This window comes from Rhipicephalus microplus, chromosome 5 (genome assembly GCF_043290135.1).
Source record: "Rhipicephalus microplus isolate Deutch F79 chromosome 5, USDA_Rmic, whole genome shotgun sequence".
Lineage (NCBI taxonomy): Eukaryota > Metazoa > Arthropoda > Arachnida > Ixodida > Ixodidae > Rhipicephalus > Rhipicephalus microplus.
Genome location: NC_134704.1, coordinates 197331031 through 197355760, shown reverse-complemented (window position 1 = coordinate 197355760; position 24730 = coordinate 197331031). Strand labels below are relative to the sequence as shown.

Here is a 24730-nt window from a genome sequence, read left to right as displayed (position 1 = left end):
CCTGTACCCTGATCTGCTAAGGATGAACGCAGCTTTATGAGACTATGTTCCTTCGTCTGACTCTTCGTGAAAAATTTTGTGCACATTGCGAGGCCTCTTACGCAGCTCTTCAAACAAGACATCCCATTTTCATGGGGCTCCGAAGAGACTTCTGCGTTCTCGACTCTCATCGCTCTTCTCCCTAGTTTTCTGATTCTGGCACACTTCAACCCTGCTGCCCCTATGGAAATCCATACAGATGCAAGTGGACATGGCATTGGTGTAGTGCTGGCTCAGAAACACGTGGCCATGATTTTGTTATAGCATACGGCAGCCGCCTCCTATCCGCTCCCGAACGTAATTATTCCATCACAAAGAGTGAGTGCTTGGCTCTCGTTTGGGCGGTGGCGAAATTTCAGCCTTATCTATACCCATTTTCAGTAGTTACCGACCACCACGCACTCTCCTGGCTGAAGTCTCTAAAATATTCATCAGGCACCTTGGTCGCTGTGCTTTGCGCCTGCAAAAATTTTCCTCTTCGGTGGTCTACAAATCTGGCCGCCTGCATCATGATGCTGATTGCCTCTCTCCGAACCCTGTTGACGATCCTGAGGACACTGACGCACTCACGGAGCACTCCATCTTGTCAGTGTCCGACTTTCTTAACATTGGGAAAGAACAGAAACGCAATCTAGTACTGCTTGACATCATCAGCCGTACGGAATCCTCCCCAAAATGACGTTTCTGTCCACTACTCTGTCCTTCAAAAGGGTGTCCTATACTGCCGCGACTGCCGGCCTGACGGGCATGACCTTCTCCTTGTTGTGCCTAAGCATTTATGGCGCTGTGTTCTCACCGAACCACGACGCTCCCACGGCAGGACACCTTGGCGTATCTCACACGTACGAGCGCATACGGCACCGTTTCTTCTGACTAGGCATTGCTCGCTCGGTACGCCGATACTTTGACACGTGTGAGTTATGTCAATGCCGTAAACCACTGTCGCTGTTATATGCTGGCCATCTTCAACCGATCAAAATACCTGCGGAACCATTCTATTGTGTTGGGTTAGACCTGCTTGGTCATTTTCCCACATCAACATTAGGAAACACATCGATAGACGTGATCACAGATTACGTTACACGCTATACGTCATTACGCGAACTCTACCGACAAGCTGTGCAACCGACGTCTCTGACTTCTTGTTACGGGATGTTATATTGGTTCACACTGCCCTAAGACAACTCCTCACAGACGGCGGCCGTACATTTATACCCCAAGTCATCGCCAACACCCTGCGTTCTTGTTCCCCGCAACACACACTGACTACCGCTTACCACCCTCAAACAAACGGCCTCACGGAATGCTTTAACCATACTCTCACAAGTATACTCGCTATGTACGTGTCACTCAACCACCGAGACTGGGACCTTGCTTTACCTTACGCAATTGACTTTCGTGTATAATTCATCCCGTCACGATACAGTGGGCTTTTTGCCATTCTACTTATTGTACTCTCTCAAGCACTCACGTTCCACTTAACGCACTCCCTCACCAGAGGATTGGCCACCCTGGTGCAATATCTGGCCACTACCTCCCACATGCATACGTCAAATAACTCACGGCCCTCAGTCCCGAGCGGCTGCGAAGCAACTGACCACGGCGGTGGTCAGATCTGCAAAACAGCAGATGGTGCTAAGAATCTCTGGATCCGGACAGGCAGCCATTGGAACCTGAGCTTGGCAACGTTTAACACTAGAACGTTATCTAGTGAGGGAAGCCTAGCTGTACTATTCGAGGAGCTAGAGGGTGTTAAATGGGATATAAAAGGGCTCAGTGAGGTTTGGAGGACAGATAAAGCCTATACGGTGCTACAGAATGGGCACGTCTTTTGCTATCGGGGCTTGGCTGACAGAAGAGAACTGGGAGTGGGGTTCCTAATTCAGAGAAACATAGCTGGCAACATAGAGGAATACTATAGCATTAATAAAAGGGTGGTAGGTATCGTAATTAAACTCAATAAGAGATACAAAATGAAGGGTATACAGCCTTACGCGCTTACATCCAGCCATGATGATGCTTCAGTTGAAAGCTTCTATGAAGACGTGGAATCGGCAATGAGTAAGGTAAAAACACAGTACACTGTACTGATGGGAGACTTTAATGCGAAGGTAGGGAAGAAGCAGGCTGGAGACCATGCAATATGAGATTATGGCATCGGTACTAGAAATGCCAGATGAAAGCTACTAGAAGAATTCACAGAACGCAATAATTTACGGATTTTAAATACCTTTTACCGAAAACAACGAAACCGCAAGTGGACATGGAGGAGCCCTAATGGCGAAAATAAGAACGAAATAGACTTTATAATGAGTGCACACCCAGGCATCATGCAGAATGTTGAAGTGGTTGGCAAGGTACGATGCACTGACCACAGAATGGTATGGTCTCGAATTCGCCTAGACTTGAAGGAACGGCAGAAACTGATACGCAAGAAGCCAATCAATGAGCTAGCACTGAGAGGGAAAGTACAGAAATTCAGAGTTTCGCTTCAGAACAGGTACTCGGCTCTTAGTGAGGAAACCAACCTTAATGTAGATACAATAAATGATAATCTGACGAGTATCATTACGGAATGTGCAGTGGAAGTTGGAGGCAGGGTAGTTAGACAGGACACTGGCAAGCTTTCCCAGGAAACGAAGAATCTGATTAAGAAGCTTCAAAGCATGAAAGTCTCATGTACAACAAACAAAACAGAACTGGCAGAGCTTTCAAAGATGATTAATAGATGTAAGGTATGTGATGTAAGAAGGTATAACATGGAGAGAATTGAACACGCTCTGAAAAACGGAGGAAGCGTCAAAGCAGTGAAGAGGAAACTTGAGATAGGCAAAAATTGAATGTATGCACTAAGGGACAAAGAAGGCAAATTAACTACCAATATGGATAGGATAGTTAAAATAGCGGAGGATTTTTACAGAGATCTGTACAGTAGCCAGATCAACCACGACTTTAATACTATAAAAACTAGCAGTAACCCAGGTGACACCCCCCCAGTAATAATAGAAGTCAGAAAAGCTTTGGAGAGCATGCAAAGAGGCAAAGTTGCCGGTGAGGATCAGGTAACATCAGATCTGCTGAAAGACGGAGGACAGATTGTGTTAGAAAAACTAGCCACCCTGTTTACGAGGTGTCTCCTGATGGGACGAGTACCAGAGTCTTGGAAGAACGCTAATATCATCTTAATACATAAGAAAGGAGATGGCAAGGACTTGAAGAATTACAGGCCAATCAGCTTGCTCTGTGTAGTATACAAGCTATTTACAAAGGTAATTGCTAACAGAGTAAAGAAAACATTAGAATTCCATCAACCAAAGGAACAAGCAGGATTTCGAACAGGCTACTCAACAATCGACCACATCCATACTATCAATCAGGTAATAGAGAAATGCTCAGGATATAATCACGAGAAGGCGTTTGATTCAGTAGAAATATCAGCCGTCATGCAGATACTGCGGAATCAGGGCGTCGATGAAGCATATATAAATATCCTAGAAGAAATCTACAGGGGATCAACTGGTACCATAATGCTTCATAAAGAAAGCAACAGAATACTAATCAAGAAGGGCGTAAGGCAGAGGAATACAATCTCCCCAATGATATTTACCGCGTGCTTACAGGAGGTTTTCAGAAGCCCAGAATGGGAACAGTTAGTAATGAGTCAATAGAGAGTACCTTAGTAACCTGCGTTTTGCCGATGACATTGCATTGCGAAGTAACTCAGGGGACGAATTGCAACTCATGATTATGGAGTTAGACAAGGAGAGCAGAAAGATTGGTCTTAAAATTAATCTGAAGAAAACGAAAGTAATGTTCAATAACCTCAGAAGGAAGCAGCACTTCGAGATAGGTAATAGTGCATTCAAGTTGTAAAAGACTATGTCTACTTAGGGCAGGTAATAACCGCGGAGCCGAACCACAAGATTGAAGTAACTAGAAGAATAAGAATGGGGTGGAGCACATTTAACAAGCGCTCTCAAATTATGACAGGTAGATTGTCACTATCCCTCAAGAGGAAGGCATATAATAGCTGTATCTTATCGGTACTTATCTACGGAGCAGAAACCTGGAGACTTGCAAAAGGGGTTCAGCTTAAATTGAGGACATTGCAGCGAGCAATGGAAAGAAAAATGGTAGGTTCAACCTTAAGAGACAAGAAGAGGGCAGAGTGGATTAGGGAACAAACGGGGGTTAATGATATCATAGTTGAAATCAAGAAGAGGAATTGGACATGGGCTGGGCATGTACCGGGTAGACAGGATAATCTCTGGTCATCAAGTATAACTAACTGGATTCCTAGGAAAGACAAGGGGGTTAGGGGGAGACAGAAGGTTAGGTGGGCAGATGAGGTTAAGAAGTTTGCGGGTATAAATTGGCAGCAGCAAGCACAGGACTGAGAGGCCTTTGTCCTGCAGTGGACGTGGTCAGGCTGATGATGATGATGATGGTGGTGGTGATGATGATGATGATGACTTATTGTATGGCAGCGAGACGACTTTACCGTTGGACACGGTTATCTCAGCTCATACCACGTCCACCAGCGAGCATGCCCGCAACACGATTGCGCGAGCCAGTAATGCCCGTCAGCTCGCCCATGCTCGGCTGATGGCGTCGCAGACCAACCAACGCCGTTGGTACTATGCCGAACATCGAGACGTACAGTCGCGGCCACGTCTATGTAGTGCACGCGAGCAGCCGGTTTTCGCTCTGCGCGACGAAACCTCGAGGTAGTATCGGGTTCTCATGAGCTCAGCCTGACAACTATAGGCCATGCATGGTCCTGTTACACCACTTCAGAGCCCGTAAAGCCCTCAAGGTTTCGACACCCAGAGCAAAAACCGGCTTCTCGCGCGCTCTACACAGACGTGGCTGCGGCTGTACATTTCGCCCCTGGTACCCTCGTTTTACTCTGGTCCCTTCATTGTCAGATGGGCTTATCAAAAAAACGTTTGTCTCATTACACGGGACCTTACCGTGTATTGTGTCAAGTAACACCTGTCACCTATGAGATCAGCCCCTATCTACCCATCATCATCTGCTGTGCGATTCACTGATATTGTACACGTCTCGCGGATCAAGCCCTAAAATAGTGTGTCAGATAATGACATTTAAAGCACAGGGACGGTGCCTCTGCCGCCGGGGGTAATACGAGCCATTGGCATGGAGATGATGAGGACAAAGCAGATAGACTGGCGTGAGCTAATCTGTGTGGCTGGCGCTGTTTGCTCGACCGGCTGTAAATATATTTGTGTCTACTCTGGCGACTAGATGTCTTTTTCGTAACAATATATACACTATAACACAGCAACTCTTTTCGCCTTTCATGCGTAGAGATGCATGGAAGTGCATTTAGTGATGTGTATTAGTTAGGATTGACTTGTAGTCAGAAGCGACGACATTTCTTATTAAATGCTTTTTTTTTTTCAGTAGACTCCATGGCACCAATAAGGAGAGGGCGACGGAACAGCCGGCGCGCTCAAGAAACAGACGTTTCCCACAGTGTTGTGCGCATCCGCGTAGGGTGCTGGGATTACTTGAAATGACCTATTGCGGCAATAAGACCATACGATCGCCTGCCTACAGATGCACAAAACCTAATTTGCATATGCATAGTTATAGCTACGCTGACTTAAAACGGGTTTGAATGTCATTGGTGCATGTGCACTATTATCTAATAGCGGAGATATAAAATCGAAACCTACCTGAGCGAGCTCGCAATTAGGAAGGGGATGTATATGTCGTGCTCTAATATATTCCATTTTAGTTTATTACAACTCCATATCTAATGTAACCATTTATTCTGCGGGCGCTGTCCTTCCATTTCAGGGGCAAAGCTTCTTGTGGTCTAGGGCTTTTTCGTGCCCCTTCGGCGTAGCCAGCACAACATACTGTACAGACAGACGCATGCACGTGTCGTGAAGGCAATGTCTCGCGGAAAGCTTTTTTTTCATTTTCAGCTACAGCTGGAGTTTGTTCTTTGCCAGATGCTCTTGTTACAGGCGCTATTTAGCGACTTTTTTCGAGGAGGGAGCCTCGAGGAAGAATGAGAGTCTGAGGAGAAAAAGCTGCATCCGGTCGGTCACTGTGTGCCCCGTGCCCCCAAACCGGGCACTTCGTTATGCTCTCGACTAGGCTGCAGAAATTAGGTGCATTTTTCCTTTTCTAACCACTACAACCACCACCCCAAACGAGCGAGCCGCCGCTTGCGTCCTCCGGGGCAATCGGGGACCAAAATTTGAGCACTTTTTTGCGCGTCAAGGCTGTTTTAGAGAATGTGCCCGTTTCAAGAAGCTGCTACAGTATTGTTGCAATGCAGGATTCACGCGACCATGAAAACTCGTGTTGGAATTGGTTATCTTTGGCTTGCCTGAGTGTTCTGTGCACCCGTGGATGCTGAAAAAACCTATTTAACCAGCGACTCGAGCCCTTTTTGGAGTGAGCGGACTCGGGTTCAACAGCGCATTTCACCACAGGAGACCAGTCATGCATACGAGGGGTATGCCATCATTTTCCATGTTTTGTATTTGTGACTTAGTGCATTTTGTAAATTTAAGTTGTATTAGATAAATAAACCCCCAATGAGTGCTCCCTGAAATCATCGCGCCGACTTGTCATCGCTTGCCTGTGCGGAATTGCTCCCACACTTCTTCGTCTGGATGGTCATCGGATGTTTCTTGCTTAAACAACCCTGAAGTTTCGCTACACACGGACGGACGCTTCGCCCCGCTTATCATCACTGACCTCGTTAATATGCTGTGATTTTTTTATGTTTGCTAATTAATTTGCTTCACTAGATTCGTTGCACGCTCATATTAAAAAAGACAGGGTTATTCATAGTGCGCGTCTAAACAATCTGCCTCGAACTTCGAGAATCTGCTGGAATACCGTCAGACGTACATAAGAGCATATATCCTGTGCCTTAATGGAGGGTGCATTATTGCACCGCCTTTCGGAATCATATTTTTTCATTAATATTCTTAATACAGTGTTCCGCATCTCTAACTTGCCTAAATAAAGCTAACCTATCATGCCTTAAAAAAAAAAAAAACACGAACATATTCACTTGCAAACAATAAAAATGAATAATGATGTCTGCAGTTGTGCACCACTCAGCCGCAGCTAGCAGCCGAGTGGTCACGCCACCAGTAAGGATCGATGTGTTCTACAACACTTTTAGGCGTAAAACTTTCGTTTACTTGTTGAGATGCATGCCTACAAACTCATAACTACAACATACAGGCACGATTTTGCGTTTGGGAAGGCAATTTCAGCACAAGAGATAGAGAAAAGGACTTTATTAAATGCATTGAGCCGGCAATTTAGTATTAGTGGCTTTAAGTGGCGGCCCGTAGTATTCTCGGCCTGCCGGAAGCTCACAGGGACCACAGGGAGCTCGAGGCTCCCTGTGGTTTGGCGAATTGCGATTGGCGGCGTTTTCACGCCTGTTGTCACCAGAACATTTCCAGAGCATGTGGCTCAGCGCTGCTCTGTGCCCCCACGCTGTACACATATGCGTGGAGTATAGGAGAGGTGGCGTAAAACGGCCAGCATCACATATTATGCTACACACCATACGTTATTACGCGAGCTCTACCAACAAGCTGTGAAACCGACAAGCTGTGCAACCCCATGACCATTGAGATTCTTCTTGCTACGTACCTATCTTGATTCAGCAGGCGCATCGCCCTGCTCTTGGAGACAGACGCAGCCACATATAGTGGGCCACATCGTTCCCCGCTAGTGGAACACTGCCGGGGTCCGTAGGAAGAAAACCATTGGAATTTGGGGTCGATGTCGAGTCGCCATCTCCGCACATTTGAAGAATGCGCGCCGCTTTCCGCGAGAGACGGCCGCGCGTGAAACTGCGTACTGCCATCTGCAATTCTCTTATCACAATCTCTGCATGCAGCGCTGCAGCGAGTGCTAAAGTAAGGTCCCTAGATGAAGAAACTTGTTTTATCTGGGGCCCTAACACTAAAGCTATCTTGGCTTCCTAAGCCGCCCCCGTGTGCCCCGTTGTCACCGTGGCGCTCGCGAGACATTTGCCCTGATGATCAACGAGCACAGTGTGTGTGCTGTTCTCCCTTCTCAATCTCTCGTGGCATCTATACGTATACAAGGTACTATTACCAAACTTTTTTTGAAGCCATCAAGCACGCTCGTTATATACAACGTGGTGCGTCAGATGCATATCGGTGGAACGATCAAGCGGTCGCGGACCGAGGCAGAAACCTCCGCCTTTTCTCCTTGCTGAGTGTCATATCCGATGCCCAGCGACTCAAGAATGTGTCGACCGGACTTCGATATTGTTAAGCGTTCGTGTTGCACAACATCATAAGTCTCTTAACTCATCGAGTGAGTTGCGATGTCCTAGCTCTAGAAATCTTTCCAGGTGCTTGCATTGATTGAGAGGCCGATTGCTCTCTTGAAAGCCTTTCGTATCATGCAGTTGATTTTTTTAGGCTATCCACTTGAGGTAAGCAGCAACGTATGTTATTTGGCTTATCACGTAGGCCTGCACTCAATGGATCGCGCAGTGTTCGCGCAGACCGTTACATCTATTCGTGATACGACACGGTATGGGATACCGTGTGTATGGGATACCGTGGTATGGGACAGGATATCGGTATGGGAGTGCCGTCTGCCAAGAGAATGCATATTTTAAAGGATTCCATTTCCTCGCCACGTAGGGTTTTGCGGCCTCTACTTGTGGGATTGTAGATTAAAAGTTCAGACTTGGTTGCTGAGCACCTGTTCCTCACAAGTAATCCTGAACTTCGTCTACTCCCGCCTGAGGCGTTCTCGCGACGTGACCGTCACAAGCTCCACTGGGAACCCAGAGAGTGATGTCGTCCGCGCATATACTGTGATACTACCCGGATATGTCCATTAATTTCTTTGGTGGCCCAATAGAACAAAATTTAAAAAAAAAGTTATGGTGAAATTACAGAGCCTCGGCGCACCCCTCGAGCCTATATCAAAACCTTGTGATTCTTGGTCGGCGATGACGACGCATGCGCGCCTGCTTGTGAGAAAATCACGTATGTGATTGCTGTTCTCCGACCCCGGCTTAATGCCTCAACTTGTTTCAATATCGCTTCGTGTCTCACGGTATCAAAGACCTTTTTAATATCCAGGCCGAGAATCGCCTTGGCGGAGCTGGTAGTGTCGTCAACAATGTGATGCTTTAGCTGAAGTAACGCATTCTGTGCAGGAAGATTCAGCATGGTGTGCAGAAAAGAGTCACGCGGTCTTCGAGAAAGTCGGTCACTTTAATGAAAACTGCGTGCTACATGACTTTTCCTACACAGGACGTAAGTGAAATCGGCCTTAAATTATCGAGCGCAATTTGCTTGCCCGGTTTAGACATCATGAAAATTCGAGCTCTTTTCCATGCTTCAAAGAGAGCCGTCTCGCCAGCACTCGTTGAACTAATTCACCAATCGAGAAATGGACTCGTCGTCTAAGTTTCGGAGAACCTTGTCGGTAACCCTGTCTTGTCCTGGCGCCGATTGAGTGTTATGTCTGAAAAGAACTGCTCGAATATTTGCCTCACTAAAGTCTGCGTCTAGTTTATCATTAGCTACTACATCGTGATCGGAGTGTTGGACGCGGTTTCCCGTTTTAAAATAACGGTCTCGTATTGCGGCGAGGATGTTCGCACCTTCATAATCTCTCACAAGTCTCCGAGTTTTATGGCCTGGGGCGGCTCGAGTCTCCTCCGGATCCAACAGATGCAAAAGAGACACCAAGCACCCGCCCCACTTATCTGCCTCTTTAAGCAATTAGACATGTCTTCCCACTGTGCCATAGATACTTAGAACGCGTGTTCCTCGATCTGTCTGTGTGCCATCCGTTTCTGCAATGCCCGGTTGTGTATTGGGCGTTTCCAGCTTTTGAGTAGGGCTTGCTTTGTTTCCACATATGTAGAAGCCAGCTGTCGATAACTTGAAGCTTTGCCTCGGGCGGGATGTCACACGTTGCCGCATCTACGTCCCTATTGAGTGTCGCAGTCCATTCGTCTATATTCGTGATCGGCTCGTCGCTGTTCCCTCCTTCTAGTTTTTTGCGGAACGCGTCTCATTTCACTAGTTTGAGTTTACAGCCTTTGCCTTTTGAGCATGCTCCAAGAACGCTCGGGCCCGTGTCAATTATAATCTCTATCAGCGAGTAGTCACTTCCCAAGTCCTCCTGCATGTTTTGCCAACACGCTGCGGTTACATTCCATACGAACGCGAGGTCTGGCAGCGTGTCTGCGCTCACGTGCACTGTTGCCCCTGCGCGTTGGGTCAACGGGGTTCGCGACGAGTTCAAGACGTAGGTCTTGCAAGTCTCCCCAAAAGTGTTTGCCTTTAGACGTTTCTCGCATATATCCCGAGGCCCCGTGCGACGCATTAAAATCACCCTTGAATAGCAGAAGTTCCCCGTTGGCGGCCACGCTAGCCCTCTGGAGTCATTTCCCAAATCGGTGCTGAAGCATGGGCCTAACTGTACACGTTAAGGAGATACAATCCTCACCCACGCCTAGGAATTAATTCTACGAAAACGTGTGGTATATTCCCGCACTCAAGTTCAGGCTGCGCCATAGTAACATTACGTCTAACAAGCACGGCGACGACCGGCGCAGCGAGAGCGACAGCAGCGACCGCACTGACGACTAGAGTAGAAGGCCCCGCCCTCGGCACCCCGCTATATGCTCAGCCGGATGTCACCCGTTGTTTTCTCTATCCGTCGCTGCCACGTTTATGGCTTTGCAACCAGCTAGTTTGCCGGATAGTATGTCTCCTGTAAAGTGATATGATCTGGTTTCATTTCACGGCCGCAAATATATTGCTCGAGATTGCCCCGCTTATAACCCCGGCAGTTCCACTGCCAGATTTTGTATTGCTGTTTGCTAGTGTTAGTGTGATTATGTGCGTGTCTAGCCATGGTTATAATCACATTTAATTTAATCCTTCGCCGTTCAGGCGACTTGGGTTCGGCTGAATTTGTGCCTCTGCATCTGTCAGCGTGTTTTGTTGCTGTTGACTCTAATGCTGTCTAGCGTACAACTTGTTCATTGTTCTGATCGGTCTGCACACGGCTAGCAGCAGTTGGGCTTTTATGTTTTCTATGCGTGCCATGAGCGCGGTGAGCATTTGAGTCATTTGATCAGACAGCTTAGTTATTGCACTATCCCACATGTCATTCATCAGTGCCACATGTTTTGCAAAACGATCATCGAGGCTGTTTTTATATTATCTATTTGTTTCTGTAGTTTATCAGAACGGTCACATCGCTGGAGGGGTTCGGGTCTGATTGATTGATATGTAGGGTTCAACGTCCCAAAACCAGCATATGATTATGCGAGACGCGAGTGGTTGCACTAGATCTAGCCCCGGGTTCGGGTCTCGCAAGATCTAGTGCAACCCTTTTCGCTGTACACGGGCGGTCGTCCCGGCCGTCTGCCTCTTCCCCCAACTGCTCTCAATGTCTGTGTCCATTTTTCCGCCGTCTCGGGTCGCGTGGAAGTCGAGGACCGAGGCGACGAAGGTGGCAGTGGCGTCACCTGTTGCTGCGAAGGTTGCGATCGGGAGCCTCGCCTCTCAATTCGTAGTTTTCCACTCTGAGGATAGCGTTCTCGCGTTTAAGCTTGGAAATGATCGATTGTAGCGGTCCATTGTTGTCGCGCTCGTTCTATTGCTTGCTCGAGCTCGCTCGCACCACCGCCACCACCGGAGGGAAAAGCAGCTACATCCACCTATCTCACCTGTTGCCCAGTGCCTTTTTCGCAGCTGCCACCGTGTCTGGTGCGGCTGACTTGGTTGAGAGCTTTTGTTGAAGGCTGCGGTGCCTGCGTCGGCACCCCCACGCGTCTGATGCGCTTCTTGGCGTCGGTGTGCGGCTACGAGAGTGGGACCGGCGTTTCTCCCTGCCAGCTCTCGCGTCTTGTTGGGTCGGCGTTGCACGAATTATTGTCCAACAATGGATAATGAGCGTAGTGACCTGCATTGCCTCCTGTGCCGATGCTGCTGTTGTATCTTCTGCTGCACACCTCGGCCGCTTCCTTTTCTTCTCGTCGTCTTCGCTCTACTTGGCGACACTTGACTGTCTATGAAGTCTTTTATCTCGCCTTGCAGCTGGGGTCTCCAGTGAGGTGACCTTTGCCACACAGTAAACACTGAGGCTCACATCAATGGTCAGGCGGCGGGTTGTTGCCTCTACAGCCCCGGAATATTGTGTCTTTAGGGTTGGGGCACACATCAGAGCAATGTCCCAGCCTGCCACACTCATAGCACACGTGGATAAGCTTCTGTACAGGGAGCATCTGACAAGCATAGGTCCATAGTACACACGTCTGGGTACGTAGCAACCGTCAAAGAATATGATTATCTTGTCCATGGCGCCCATGCACTTAGCATGCAGCACTCCGTGACAGCGTTGCGTTATTAAGTTATTAACAATGTCCTCCGGGCTCTCATCCTTGAAAATGTTCCTAATCAGGTCTTTTGAAGTGTTTTCCAGGGAGGCTTGATAAGCATTAGCTACGAACTTTTTGCCACCGATGCTCGCTTATGGCTCCGTAGCATTTGGCTCTGTGTGCTGATGGTGTGCTGAGTACCACAACGTTTTGCTTCACATTGAGGCAGATGCTATCTTCTCTAGCCGCTTCTCTACCCATACCTGCCGCGCTATATGTAGAAAGTAAGAAAGGCGATCCATTCTGTGATCGGCCAAGTTGAAGCCGCCTCTTGGACATACGATGATCCTGAAATCATCGGGTGGTAGCTCTGGCATTCGACTTGCCTTAGCGAGGTGCTGTAAGTAACGGACACACTTTTTTTTGTAATATGCAGCCATGGCCGCAGCTGGAATTATCCCCTTAGTCGACGCGGCAGCCGTTTCTTGCTGCGTATTCACCTGCTCATTTTGTGGCGACTAGGACGCCCCATCGGCCTGTTTTGTTATCCTGACACTGCACCATCCTGCTTCCTCGCCAAAATCTTCCGGCCGAATCTTTTCTCCATTACCACTACGGGGCCGCTAGGGGGCTGAGCCACTCGGACGCCTCTCGAATGGGCTCTGCCAGTTTTTCACTTTCGCGGCTGAATAAGGACAACCACGGGATTCAAGACCATCACAGCTGTCGCCAGACGATCACCCGATTCGTCCGATGCCAGGATATACCAGGTGGGCCTACTTTTTTTTGAGCCGTGACACTTCTTTTGAGTTCCCACAACGGCGTCGCCCTAGCTACGCCATCGCAGTGCCGACGCAGTGCCATCGACGCGCTGGCAACTAGGCGACAAGCCAGGCCCCCGGCTTGTTCGAAGCCAGCGAAATGGATGTTGTGGAAGTTGAGGGGGAGACGCTGTCTCCCGAAGAGTACAACGACGCTCAAGGATGGGTTGTGGCCCATGAACGACGCAAGAAGGCAAACGACAAGAGAAACGCGGAACCAGCCACGAACGCAGGAGGTGCGTCCATAGAGGCGTCTCGGAGAGTGAAGGATTTTTTGCATCGCCGGCCAGTGCCAAAAGAACCGCAACTACCAGAAGACGATTACAAGGTTGTAATACGCCCAGGAGGAGGTCTGGACTTGACGCGACAGAGTCTAGCGCTCATAAGAGACTGTGTTCTACGAGCGGCAAAAGTACAGCCTGACATCGCTGGGGAAGATACTCTCAGAATCAACATGCGACAAAATACCATGATCATGAGCACACCTAGTCTGGCCAATGCGAAAGAATACAGCAACATCAAGGAAATTATGATCAATGACAAGAGCTATGCTACAGCCGCTTATGTAACAGCACCAGAAAACACATCCAAAGGGGTTATCAACGGAATACCGAAGTATGATAATCAAGAAGACATAGAAAAAAGCTTGGTCAATCAGAGGAACCCGACGATTCTACATGCACGACGTATGGGACTTACGGACTCAGTGGTCATTGTTTTCGAAGGGATGTTTGTGCCGTATTTTGTATACTACCGTGGTGCCGAATATAGGTGCTTCCTATACAAGAAGCAATATGAAACATGCACTACTTGTGGTCGAATTGGACATCGGGCGGATGTCTGCCCACAGCCTGACAGCAAGAAATGCCGTGGTTGTGGGGTGCTCAATCCAACTGAAAACCACCAGTGCGTCCCTAGGTGTAGCCTTTGCGGGAAAGGTCATCTTACAGGGGACAAAAAATGCAAAGAACGGTTTAGGACCCCGTACCTTTTGAAGAAAAGATGGTGGGAAAAGGAACAACAACAAGGCGATGAACGAAGAGAAATGAAGAATTTGTCGAACACTAGAGCAACACAGGCATGGAGGGAAGGGTATTCACCAGAAAATCCAACGGAGGAGAATGGCAACGCCACCAAGGACAGAGGGGGACGACGCAGAGATCGTTCCAGCTCCTTTCCGCGACTCGCCGAAGGGGGAAGAGAAGTGACTCAACACGAACCCAGATCCACATCCAGATCAAGGTCCACTCGTCAACACAGATCCAGGTCACGGGCCAAATCCAAGACAAGGCAACGACATCACCTCAAGGACAGTCCCACGAGGGTCCTGGCGGCGGTCGGGGCAGTCAACAAATGGTGAGCTGGGTGGGCGAGGTATCAGGGGAGTCTCTCCGGTCTGGGAGTTTGCCTCAGGTTGTGGCAGAAGGGTCCACCCTAGGTCAAGAGCTAAACTATATTAAGAAAATGCTAGAGCAACTCACCCGTGAAAACGCGAAACAGAGGGACGAAATAAAACAACTAAAGGAAGAGAACGCTAAACTCAGGCAAAATCAGCTGCGCGAGTCAAGTAGCGCCATAGCATCGTGTAGTCTAATTTTAACTCCAGCGCCTGCACAGGAGTCAGGAGTGCACGCAGCAAAACGAAGAGCAGAGGAAATATCTCCTGTAGAAAATGAAGACCTCTCAAAACCCCTGGAAAAGAAAGTCGAGAATATGCTCGGAGAACTTACTAAGGTAATGCAACAACAATTCGCAGGATTGCAGCTGCAGCTCGTAGAAATAAAACAAAGAATAGATAGCATGGAAAATCGACTAACGCTGGTGGAGAACACGCAAACAGATTTGAGGTCTATAGGAGCAGGCCCGGTTAAAACTACTATTAAACCCTACAACCGGCCGACTACGACCGAAGTAATCTAAATCGCAGGGGACGACTAGACATGGCACGACGTAATCAGTATAAAATTTGGCAGTGGAACTGTCGTGGGTATCGCCGGAAACGGGGTAACTTACAACAGTTCCTAAACGGAAAGGAGGCACCAGACGTCATCGCCTTACAGGAAACTGGAGGAATGGCTAAATTGTCGAATTACAAATCCTATGGTACCCCTGATGAAAAAACGTCCGTAACAACCCTCGTGCGAAGAAATCTCACGGTGATAGAACATGATACAGAAATCTGCGATGTCGATCATGTTCTTGTTGAGTTAGTTCCATCGCAGAAGAGTGGTGAAAGTCTATTCATATTAAATGTCTATAGCCGCCCTAGACAAAAAACCAAATTTAGGTCACTTTTGAGAAAAACGATGAGCATTACTAAAAATCAAGCATTGGTTATAGTAGGAGATTTCAACGCGTTGCATCCGGCATGGGGTTATGACAAAGAAAAAATCAAAGGTAGAAATCTCTGGATCGACGCCCAACAGGAGGGCCTTACGTTAATAACCGACCCCCTTTTCCCAACTAGGATTGGAAACAGCGTATCCAAAGATACGTCTCCTGACCTCACGTTTACTAAGAATATCATCGAACCTTATTGGCTTAATACACAAGAAAATATGGGCAGTGACCACTATATAATTGAGACCACATTTAAAGCAGGTCCACGTAAAAGAGGAGGCAAAGAATTAAGGATGGTTGAATGGGATAGCTTTAGAAAAATCAGAGAGAAGAAAGCATGCGATGTCATCGAAGACTTAGATGAATGGCTAGGGAACCTTAAGCAAAATATTCAAATCACAACTAAGACCATACCAAAAACAGAAGGACTAAAAAGCACAGACAGTAAGCTCCTACATATGTGGGAGGCAAAAAAGAGCCTAGAAAAACGGTGGAAAACACAAAAACACAACAAACGCCTTAGAAAAAGGATAGCCACCCTCAGTAAAGATATTGAGAAGTACGCGGAGCAACTATGCAGACAACAATGGGAGGAAAAGTGTGATGCGATGGAAAAACAAATAAGTCTCTCTAAAACATGGAACCTGTTAAGATGTCTGATAGATTCGGAAGCGAGCAAGACAGCACAACAACAAAACTTTATTAGACTTGTCCGTAAATACAAAGGCACGGAGGAAGAACTGATTGAAGAAATCAGACAGAGATACATTGGGGATACAACCAAAGAGCAATTAAGCTCGTACAAAGGTAAAGAAAATGATTCCCTAGACCGACCCATATTAGAGGCTGAGGTACGATCGGAACTAATGAAACTGAGCACAACATCAGCCCCGGGCCCCGATGGGATCACGAATAAAACGCTCAGAAACTTAGACGACAAATCTATCACAGCCCTCACCAAATATATGAACAAGTGTTGGGAAAAAGGTAAGATACCCAAGCAATGGAAAACAGCAACAATCATAATGATTCCCAAGCCAGGCAAGAAACTAGATCTTGATAATCTTAGGCCTATTTCCCTGGCGTCCTGCATAGGAAAGTTATTAGAGCATGTCATCCTAACTCTCTGTCTAATTATATGGAAGACAATGAGCTCTTTCCTCATACGATGGTAGGCTTCAGAGCAAAACTGTCTACACAGGACATTATGCTTAAGATTAAACACCAAATAATTGATTCGGGTCTCAATACACACGACACAAAGGTAATAGTTGGCCTAGATCTTAAGAGGGCATTCGATAATACATCCCATAAAGCTATACTTGCCAATCTTCAAGCGTTAGGGGTAGGAAAAAGAGTATACGATTATATAAAAGACTTTTTAACTGACCGGACTGCAAGAATAATACTAGGCGAAGCAGAATCCCAAGAGTTTAGTCTGGGCAGCAGAGCTACGCCGCAAGGCTCAGTCCTATCCCCCTTTCTTTTTAACGTGGCCATGATAGGTCTCCCTGCCAGACTGAAGGAAATTCCAGGACTCCACCATAGCCTCTATGCAGATGACATTACCTTATGGATAGCAGAGGGTAGTGACGGATACATAGAGGAAACTTTACAGACAGCAGTGAATGTTGTAGAAGAATATGCCATCCATACAGGATTACAATGTTCACCGGAAAAATCCGAACTTCTCTTCTATAACCCGACATGTAGGGGTCGGAAAAGCATCCAGGAAAAACCTAACATTAAAGTCTTTGTTGGAAAAACGCAAATACCTACTGTCGAAAGCATAAGAATTCTGGGACTCCGAATCAGCTCAAACGGGCACAACGGAGAGGCGATTAGAATACTTGAAACCAGTGCGCAGCAAACTATGCGTCTACTTAAACGAATTGCAAACCGGCACTATGGTATGAAGGAAAATAATATGATAAGACTGGTACAGGCTTTTGTCATCAGTCGTATTGTATATGTGATTCCGTACCTCAGACTGCAAGTGGCTGAGAGAGAAAAGATTGACAGAATCATTAGACGAGTTTTCAAACAGGCGATCGGACTTCCAATTACTACCTCTAATGATAAATTACTTCAATTAGGGCTTCACAACACATCAGAAGAGCTTATAGAAGCTCAAAGAATCGCACAATATGAAAGACTAACGCAGAGTAAAACAGGTAGAGCTGTACTAGAGGAACTGGGTATAAACTACGCAAATCAATTTGGAGCCAAAAAGGATATCCCGTATGAAATCAGGAAATGTTTAGTAATCTTACCGATTCCAAAAAACATGCACCCCGAACATCACAAAGCAAGGAGAGCTGAAAGAGCGAAAAAAATATACATAACAACGTAAAAGATTTACCGGAAACAACATACGTAGACGCGGCCAAATACAAAGGAAATGACAACATGACTATAGTGGTAGTGGACTACAAAGGAAATCATAAGGTCAGCACCTCGGTGAGAACGAGCTTTGCAGAAGAGGCGGAGGAAGCAGCTATTGCAATAGCCATAGCATCCACCTCGACTTCACTCATTGTTAGCGACTCGCAGACGGCTGTGAGAAACTTTGCACGAGGGCGAATATCCCAAATAGCTTCAAGAATATTGGTTGGATGCAAAGACCAACGAACAATAGAAATAGTCTGGGCACCCGCTCACTCCTCCTTGCCCGGCAATGAGGCTGCACACCAGACAGCTCGAGGACTTACAGACCGAGCCTCTGGATTGCCCTGGTCGAACGGGGAGGACGATGAGAGATTTGAGCGGATGACCACTTACAGAGATATTACGCAGTATTACAGGCTAAGCAGGAAAATTTATCCTCCCGCACACTCGTCATTGAACAAAGGACAGGCGGTGGCGTGGCGCCTACTCCAGACCCACACGTTTCCCAGTCCGGTAACAATGAACCGCTGCGTGCCGGAACTTCATTCGGACAAGTGTAAATTTTGCCAGAACAGGGCGGACTTGAGCCACATTTGAAGGGCATGCCCGCAGGCCCCCATGAGAGGCGAATTTCCAGACGGGAGTGGATGGGATGCCGCGCTCCTCAGCTCTGACTCTCAAATACAAGCCCGCTTAATACGGCAGGCCGAAGACGCCGCCAGGACCCATGGGATCATGGCCGTCGTCTAGGTTTGGTCCTCCCTTCTCCTCTCGCACCTGAAAGGGGAAGAAGACCTTTCTGCTAATTAAATAAAGTTTGTTCATCATCATCATCATTATTACCACTACGACATTCATTTAGCTGCCTAGTGCGTTTCCGTTGAAGATAGAGATCTCCGAAGAGGTCCGGGGACACGTCAGGCTGGCGGGCCCTAACCCCGCAGCAGCCGGGCTATGGTGCTGTATGTAGAGACGCTGGACATGGCGTTCATGCCTGCGCGACAGAAGAAAAGGCTTCGTTAAACCACCAGAAAGTGGGCCCACCTGGTAAAGCTTGGTGACAGTCCATGAAACTTCCGCTAATCGATGGTGAGAAAAGTTTCCAGGATGAATCCGATAAACCACCAAAACATAGGGAAGTTGCGGAGCCAACGCGAAACATGTTCACACTCCGTGATTCTTTAGCAATGATCCCTAATTCCAGCACAAAGTACCTTTATTTGAGAGCAAAAGGCCGCGAAGCCGCGCGCTAGCAGCGCAAGCGTTGAGGAGTGGGCCAAATAATGGCGACCACTGTAGCAGACGACATACTTGACTCCACTCTCAACGGAGCTAGAGTGTACTAGAGTTAGAGTGTACTAAAGGTGTTGGGTGGCGTGACCGCGCCTCCTCACCTGATCCGTTCCGCATTGCCCGCAGCGGCGCCGCTGCAGTCGAATAGTGCTGAAAGAGTCGCACGCCGCGTGCAGGAACTGCTATGCGCTTCGGCTCCTCCGTCGCGCTTTCTTGGTGCAGATTTCTTCGTACCTGCGCATAATTGACGTCTAGCACATGATGCCATAGCCCTTGAAGTATGACACGCCAATCTACCAAATTTGAGCTCCATAAAAGCCCTTGTGAGAGATCGAAAATAATTCAGATAGGATGTGTCTTATACTGATTTATTCTTTTTTTAACTCTTTCTTCATTGATTAGGCGTCTACAACATTCAGAACTGAGCCGATTTAATGGAAGTTAGCTGTGCTCAGAAAGCTGCGAGATTAAAAACAAATTTACTGTGCGACATGCAGGCAGAACCAGAAAGCCATAAGTAAAAAGGGGAGAGGAAGGGAATCTGAACCCCCTGCACCACAAAATGTTCTCGTAATTTAACTTTTGCGGGTATACTAAAATGCTTACACGTATTCACAGTGACCACCGATTGCCAAAATCAGGCATTCTGCTGCACACGCCACCCCCTCAAAAAAAAATTACGGCATATTCACGGGGTGAATGATGATGAATGGGCGAAGCTCCGGAGGGATTCATCGGTAAACTGTGAATCTTCCGTGTAATTCGCCCAGTCGATCATCATGTAAAGACGTGAGAAACGCTGTGTGTGTATATACACAAATAAACTTTTATTTGTTCTTAGACGATGGATGGCTTGCGATGTCCCTTGCCTCGCGCGCTCGCACATCGGGATTCTGTCTGCGAGCGCGCGCTGCTGCCGCCTTGCGCTCTCTCCGCTGTGCAGCCTTATCCATCCGGCGACTCCGAGCGCGCGCCAACAGCGAACGGATTTTATTACAACGCTCCCCCTGGCGTACGTCGCCGCACTAAATCGAACGATTGCCTTCAACCAATGACACGCGCCATATGTGACTATTTTATAAGATCTCGCGTCTTTCATCAACTACAAGTACCGCTTTCTAGTTTATAACATCTTGCATCTTTTCATCATCAGCTACAAGTACCACCATCTAGTAAACACTACAAGAACTAAACGAGAGGTGGCTACATACAGGAGACGGTACCGCCATCTAGTGAACACTGCAAGAACTAAACTAGAGGTGGCTACATACAGGCTACAGGGGACGCACAGCCCACGCCCTAAAGAGCTTCGCCCCTAAAAAAAAAAAAAACCTGGGCAGCCCTGTGCCAACAGTTTACAGTTGGCAAAGCTGCATATAGCGTGTCTCTACAAATGCGCACTGTAGATTTCACCTTTTCGACAATATGAGGTCTTAAATCTAGTTCAAGTCTAACGTAGACAGACAAGAAATGCACTGCCTAAGAATAGTACCTGTGCCAAGGGGCATTGAATGAATATATATATATACTAACATCGTCAAAATTAAACGAACCCACAACATCAGGCTGTGCACCTTGCAACAAACCACGCTGCAAGGTTTGCCTACATATGCAAACCACCCAGGAAGCCGTTAGTACGTCGTCTGATTTCACCCTTAAAATTCGCGGCCCCTTTAATTGCAATAGCTCTAATGTCATATACATGCTCGAGTGCACCGTCTGCCAAGAACAGTATACTGGCCATACAGAAACATCGTTCCAAATACGCTTCAACAACCATAAATCACATACCAATACGCAACCTAACCTCCCGCTCACAAGACATATTCACTTACCAGGGCACTCATTCGAAAAAATTAGGGTCACTATACTTGAATCGGGCTTTCACTCTCACCACGATAGAGAAATCCGCGAATCGTACCTCATCTACAAATTCAACACCGTGTCATCAGGCATAAACGAAAGTACAGGCACGCTTTCTAGTGTGCCCACCAAGCATTATCAGCCTTAACCCACGGCCCGTAGCATGGTCGGTTAAGCTTGTTGGATACCGTCTCTAATGCTTCTGTTATTGTGTATATTTGTGTATCCAATGTTTACAGTCACTTGAGTTTATCGCCGCCGCTATCACGAATGTGGATGCAAGACTGTATTTGAACGCGCACGCGTTCATATCACAATGACTGAGCTGTGTATATGACGTGCAATTTGACTAACATCACGCAGTTTTTTGATATTTTGATATCCATGCTTTCATTGTTGCTTTATCATTATCTATTTCTGGTTCTTACAGAGTTATGCTGTGTGCACGAAGAAATGATTTCTGTTCTTTGGTGTTCTATATTTTTATATATGTATGTATATTTATTTATGTTTTTGCATTATATCTAACTGTACCGTCATGAACACTTCACGCTATGAATTGTCTAATCGCTGATATACGTTGCCGATCTTTATTATCCCATGTGAATCGTATTTATAAGCAAGCGCGTTGACATGTACTTGTTACTTCGACTAAGGCTGGTCCACCAGCCGAAACGTCAGTCAGAATATACCGTGCAAAACCAACACGCGTCGTACTCTATTTTATCTTATTCTACTGGGGCCAGCATTACTTCCTTGCTGCAACTGTTTTCCGCAATGGCCCCCACAACGACGTCGTTAAAGCACTTCAGCCTGAGGTTTCCAAGGACCGAAACTTCCACAGTCGTCATCGGTGACTCCAAACCAAAGTACTTGCACCAATACTTCGATCCCACTTTTCTAGGTACGCCAGCTTTTATTTCGCAAATTGGCGCCACGATTGATGACGTTCGGTCACTCATCAACTTTGTGCCAGAAACAGCCAATACCCTCATGCTCCTCGTTGGAACTAATGATATGGCAATAGGAACAGCAGAAGCTGCATTTGACAAGTATCGCTCCCTGCTTGATGTTGTTATGAAGACTATGCTGAACATATCCAGAATTTATGCAACAGTTGTCCTTCCTCGTTGCACCAACCGTCGCTGTGATAACTGCAACCTCTTGTTCGTCCAAGGTTTCAACAGGGAAGCAGGTTACTTTAACCGACTGCTACGTGGATTCTGCAGTCACTCAAGAAAAGTCTTTTTCCTACACCACGGCTTCCAACACCTGCCCCCAGCACGCGTACTGGCTGCCGATGGTCTTCATCCGAGTTTTGAAGGTGTTGCTCTCATTGCCAGCCACATTCGTGAACTTTGCTGCAAGCGCAACAACAAAGTGTCACTGTGGTCTGAATTCTTCACATGGTGCTATGCAGACTTCTCCAAGGGTGAACTACTCTCAAGCCTCCCCAGATGCCGAAATCAACTCTCCAGTTCTGAGCTGCCAGAACTTGAGTGAGGAAAGTGCACAGACTACTCCGTCCTTGGGCCGCCGCTACCCTTCCCGGAAGAACCCCGCTCGCGACAACGCTACCAAATGACTGCCAGCTCCAGGTAAATCTGTTATGCATGTGCCTTCTAGAACATTTCTCAAATTTAGGAAGATTGCCGTGAAAAACATTCGTTCAAAGCTGCATGTCACTACAATGTCGGCATAATTGAGTGCTTCTAAAGTTCCTAAAGGTTTACAGCTAAGATTGCAACCGGCCACTTGTAATCTATCTTCTTTGCACAAAGCCAAGTGGCAACAAGTATTGAGTGACGCCTTACTAGAACTACTACGTATAGTTATTGATCACTACTTATCACATGCGCTTAGCCTCCATAGCGAAGAAGCCTGCCTTACTGCTCAATTAGGGTCTCGTGAGTCGGAATCCTTAGAAGCCTATAAACATAAGAAAAAGAATAACTTAAGTACGCTTAAATGCGATAAATTCATTCGTGACGGCATAGACCCATCTGTATATACCGCTAATACGAATAATGCTCCTGTTAAATCGTCGGTCAGAAGCATGCCCACTGAACCCAGCGATAACATCATAAACCTATCGGCTATCACTCTCTCTTGTGCTCGAATAGCTGCATTGTCGAAAGGTCTTACTTTTTGCGCAGCCTCAGGTGGGTGGATTTAGTGAATTCCAGCTTTTAAAGATTTGGATAACTTTGCACGTAACATGCGCCTTATATATATATATATATATATATATATATATATATATATATATATATATATATATATATATATATATATATATGGTGGGGTGATATTCAATGGATCCGGTGGAAAATGCAGTATAAAAAGAGGTCGACAAACGTGCGAAAAAGACCGAATTGTAATGCAAATGTGAAGAAAGAAAAGTGGGTGAAAAGATCAGTTGCCGTGGGCAGGAACCGAACTTGCGACCTTCGAATAACACGTTTGATGCTCTACCACTGAGCTGCCATGGCGGTTATCCCCCCCAGTCACTTTATTGGGTATATGTGAACCGAAACATAGAAGCACGCATGCACGCACGCACGCGCACACACACACACACACACACACACACACATATTGCTACGGGTGGCACAAATGAACATTGTAGAAAAGAGGACGATGTTTAGGGCAAGCTCGTGCAGACTGGGCTCCATATTGTTTGCCTGCCTGTTTACCAAAAGTAAAGGTATTTTTCAGATGCCTTCTTCCCATCACATTTTGGTGGAGAGTGCGGGTCTTCCCACAGTCAACACCATGACGATTCTACGCAACGGACGTTCCTTGGCTGCCTGTGCGACGCCTGATCAAGACGAGAACGAGGATTTTTCAGAGATTACCCCAACCGTGCTTCGTCCAACTATGCAGCAACCAACAAGACCGCGTCCAGCTGCTACTAACAGCACCGTTATCCTGACTCAACCGCGTGACCCAGGCACCTTTTCGAGCAGTGACAGTACTGATGTGGAGGAATGGCTTCAGCTGTACGAAAGGGTGAGTGCTCTTTACAACTGGGATCCGACGCTCGTGTTGGCCAATATTATTTTCTACCTTGATGATACAGCTAAAGTTTGGTTTTCCAACCACGAGGAAGATATCACGAGTTGGGACATCTGTAAGCAGAAACTCATCAATCTCTTCGGCAAGCCCATCGTGCGTCGTCGTGCTGCGCAGAAAGAACTAGCGTGCCGACTCCAGTCCTGCACCGAGTCGTACGTTACATACATACAACATGTGCTCGTCCTCTGCTGGAAGGTTGATGACAAGATGCCGGAATCTGAAAAGGTTACGCACATCCTCAAAGGAATCGCCGATGACGCCTTCAATCTCCTCGTATTTCGAAACTCATCAACCGTAGACGACGTTATTAATGAATGCTGATGCTTCAAAGACGCGAAAAGTCGTCGTATCACTCCACACTTTTCGCGTCTTCCCAACACGGCTGCAACATCTACCTGGGAGGACGCCCGTTTGCCACCAGCCTCTGCTGCTTCCGACAATATCGTGCGCATCAAGCGCCACGAAATCAAGGCAGCATCTCCCCTGTCTGACCAAGTCCAGGCCCCTG

At 47.1% G+C, this 24730-nt stretch overlaps 1 protein-coding gene across 4 annotated transcripts in view; it reads right to left on the bottom strand.

Moving 5' to 3' along the window:
* Positions 1 to 24730, bottom strand: part of Ack (activated Cdc42 kinase) — a 302026-nt gene that overhangs the window by 106836 nt on the left and 170460 nt on the right. Inside the window, exon 7 of one of the 4 annotated variants that reach the window (XM_075896335.1) lies at positions 16280 to 19515. The exons of the other annotated variants lie outside the window; for them this stretch is intronic. Coding sequence (XP_075752450.1) covers positions 19321 to 19515 — 195 coding nt within the window. The 3' untranslated portion in view covers positions 16280 to 19320. Of the gene's footprint in view, positions 1 to 16279; positions 19516 to 24730 lie in introns of those variants that run through there. 4 annotated transcript variants of the gene reach the window in all.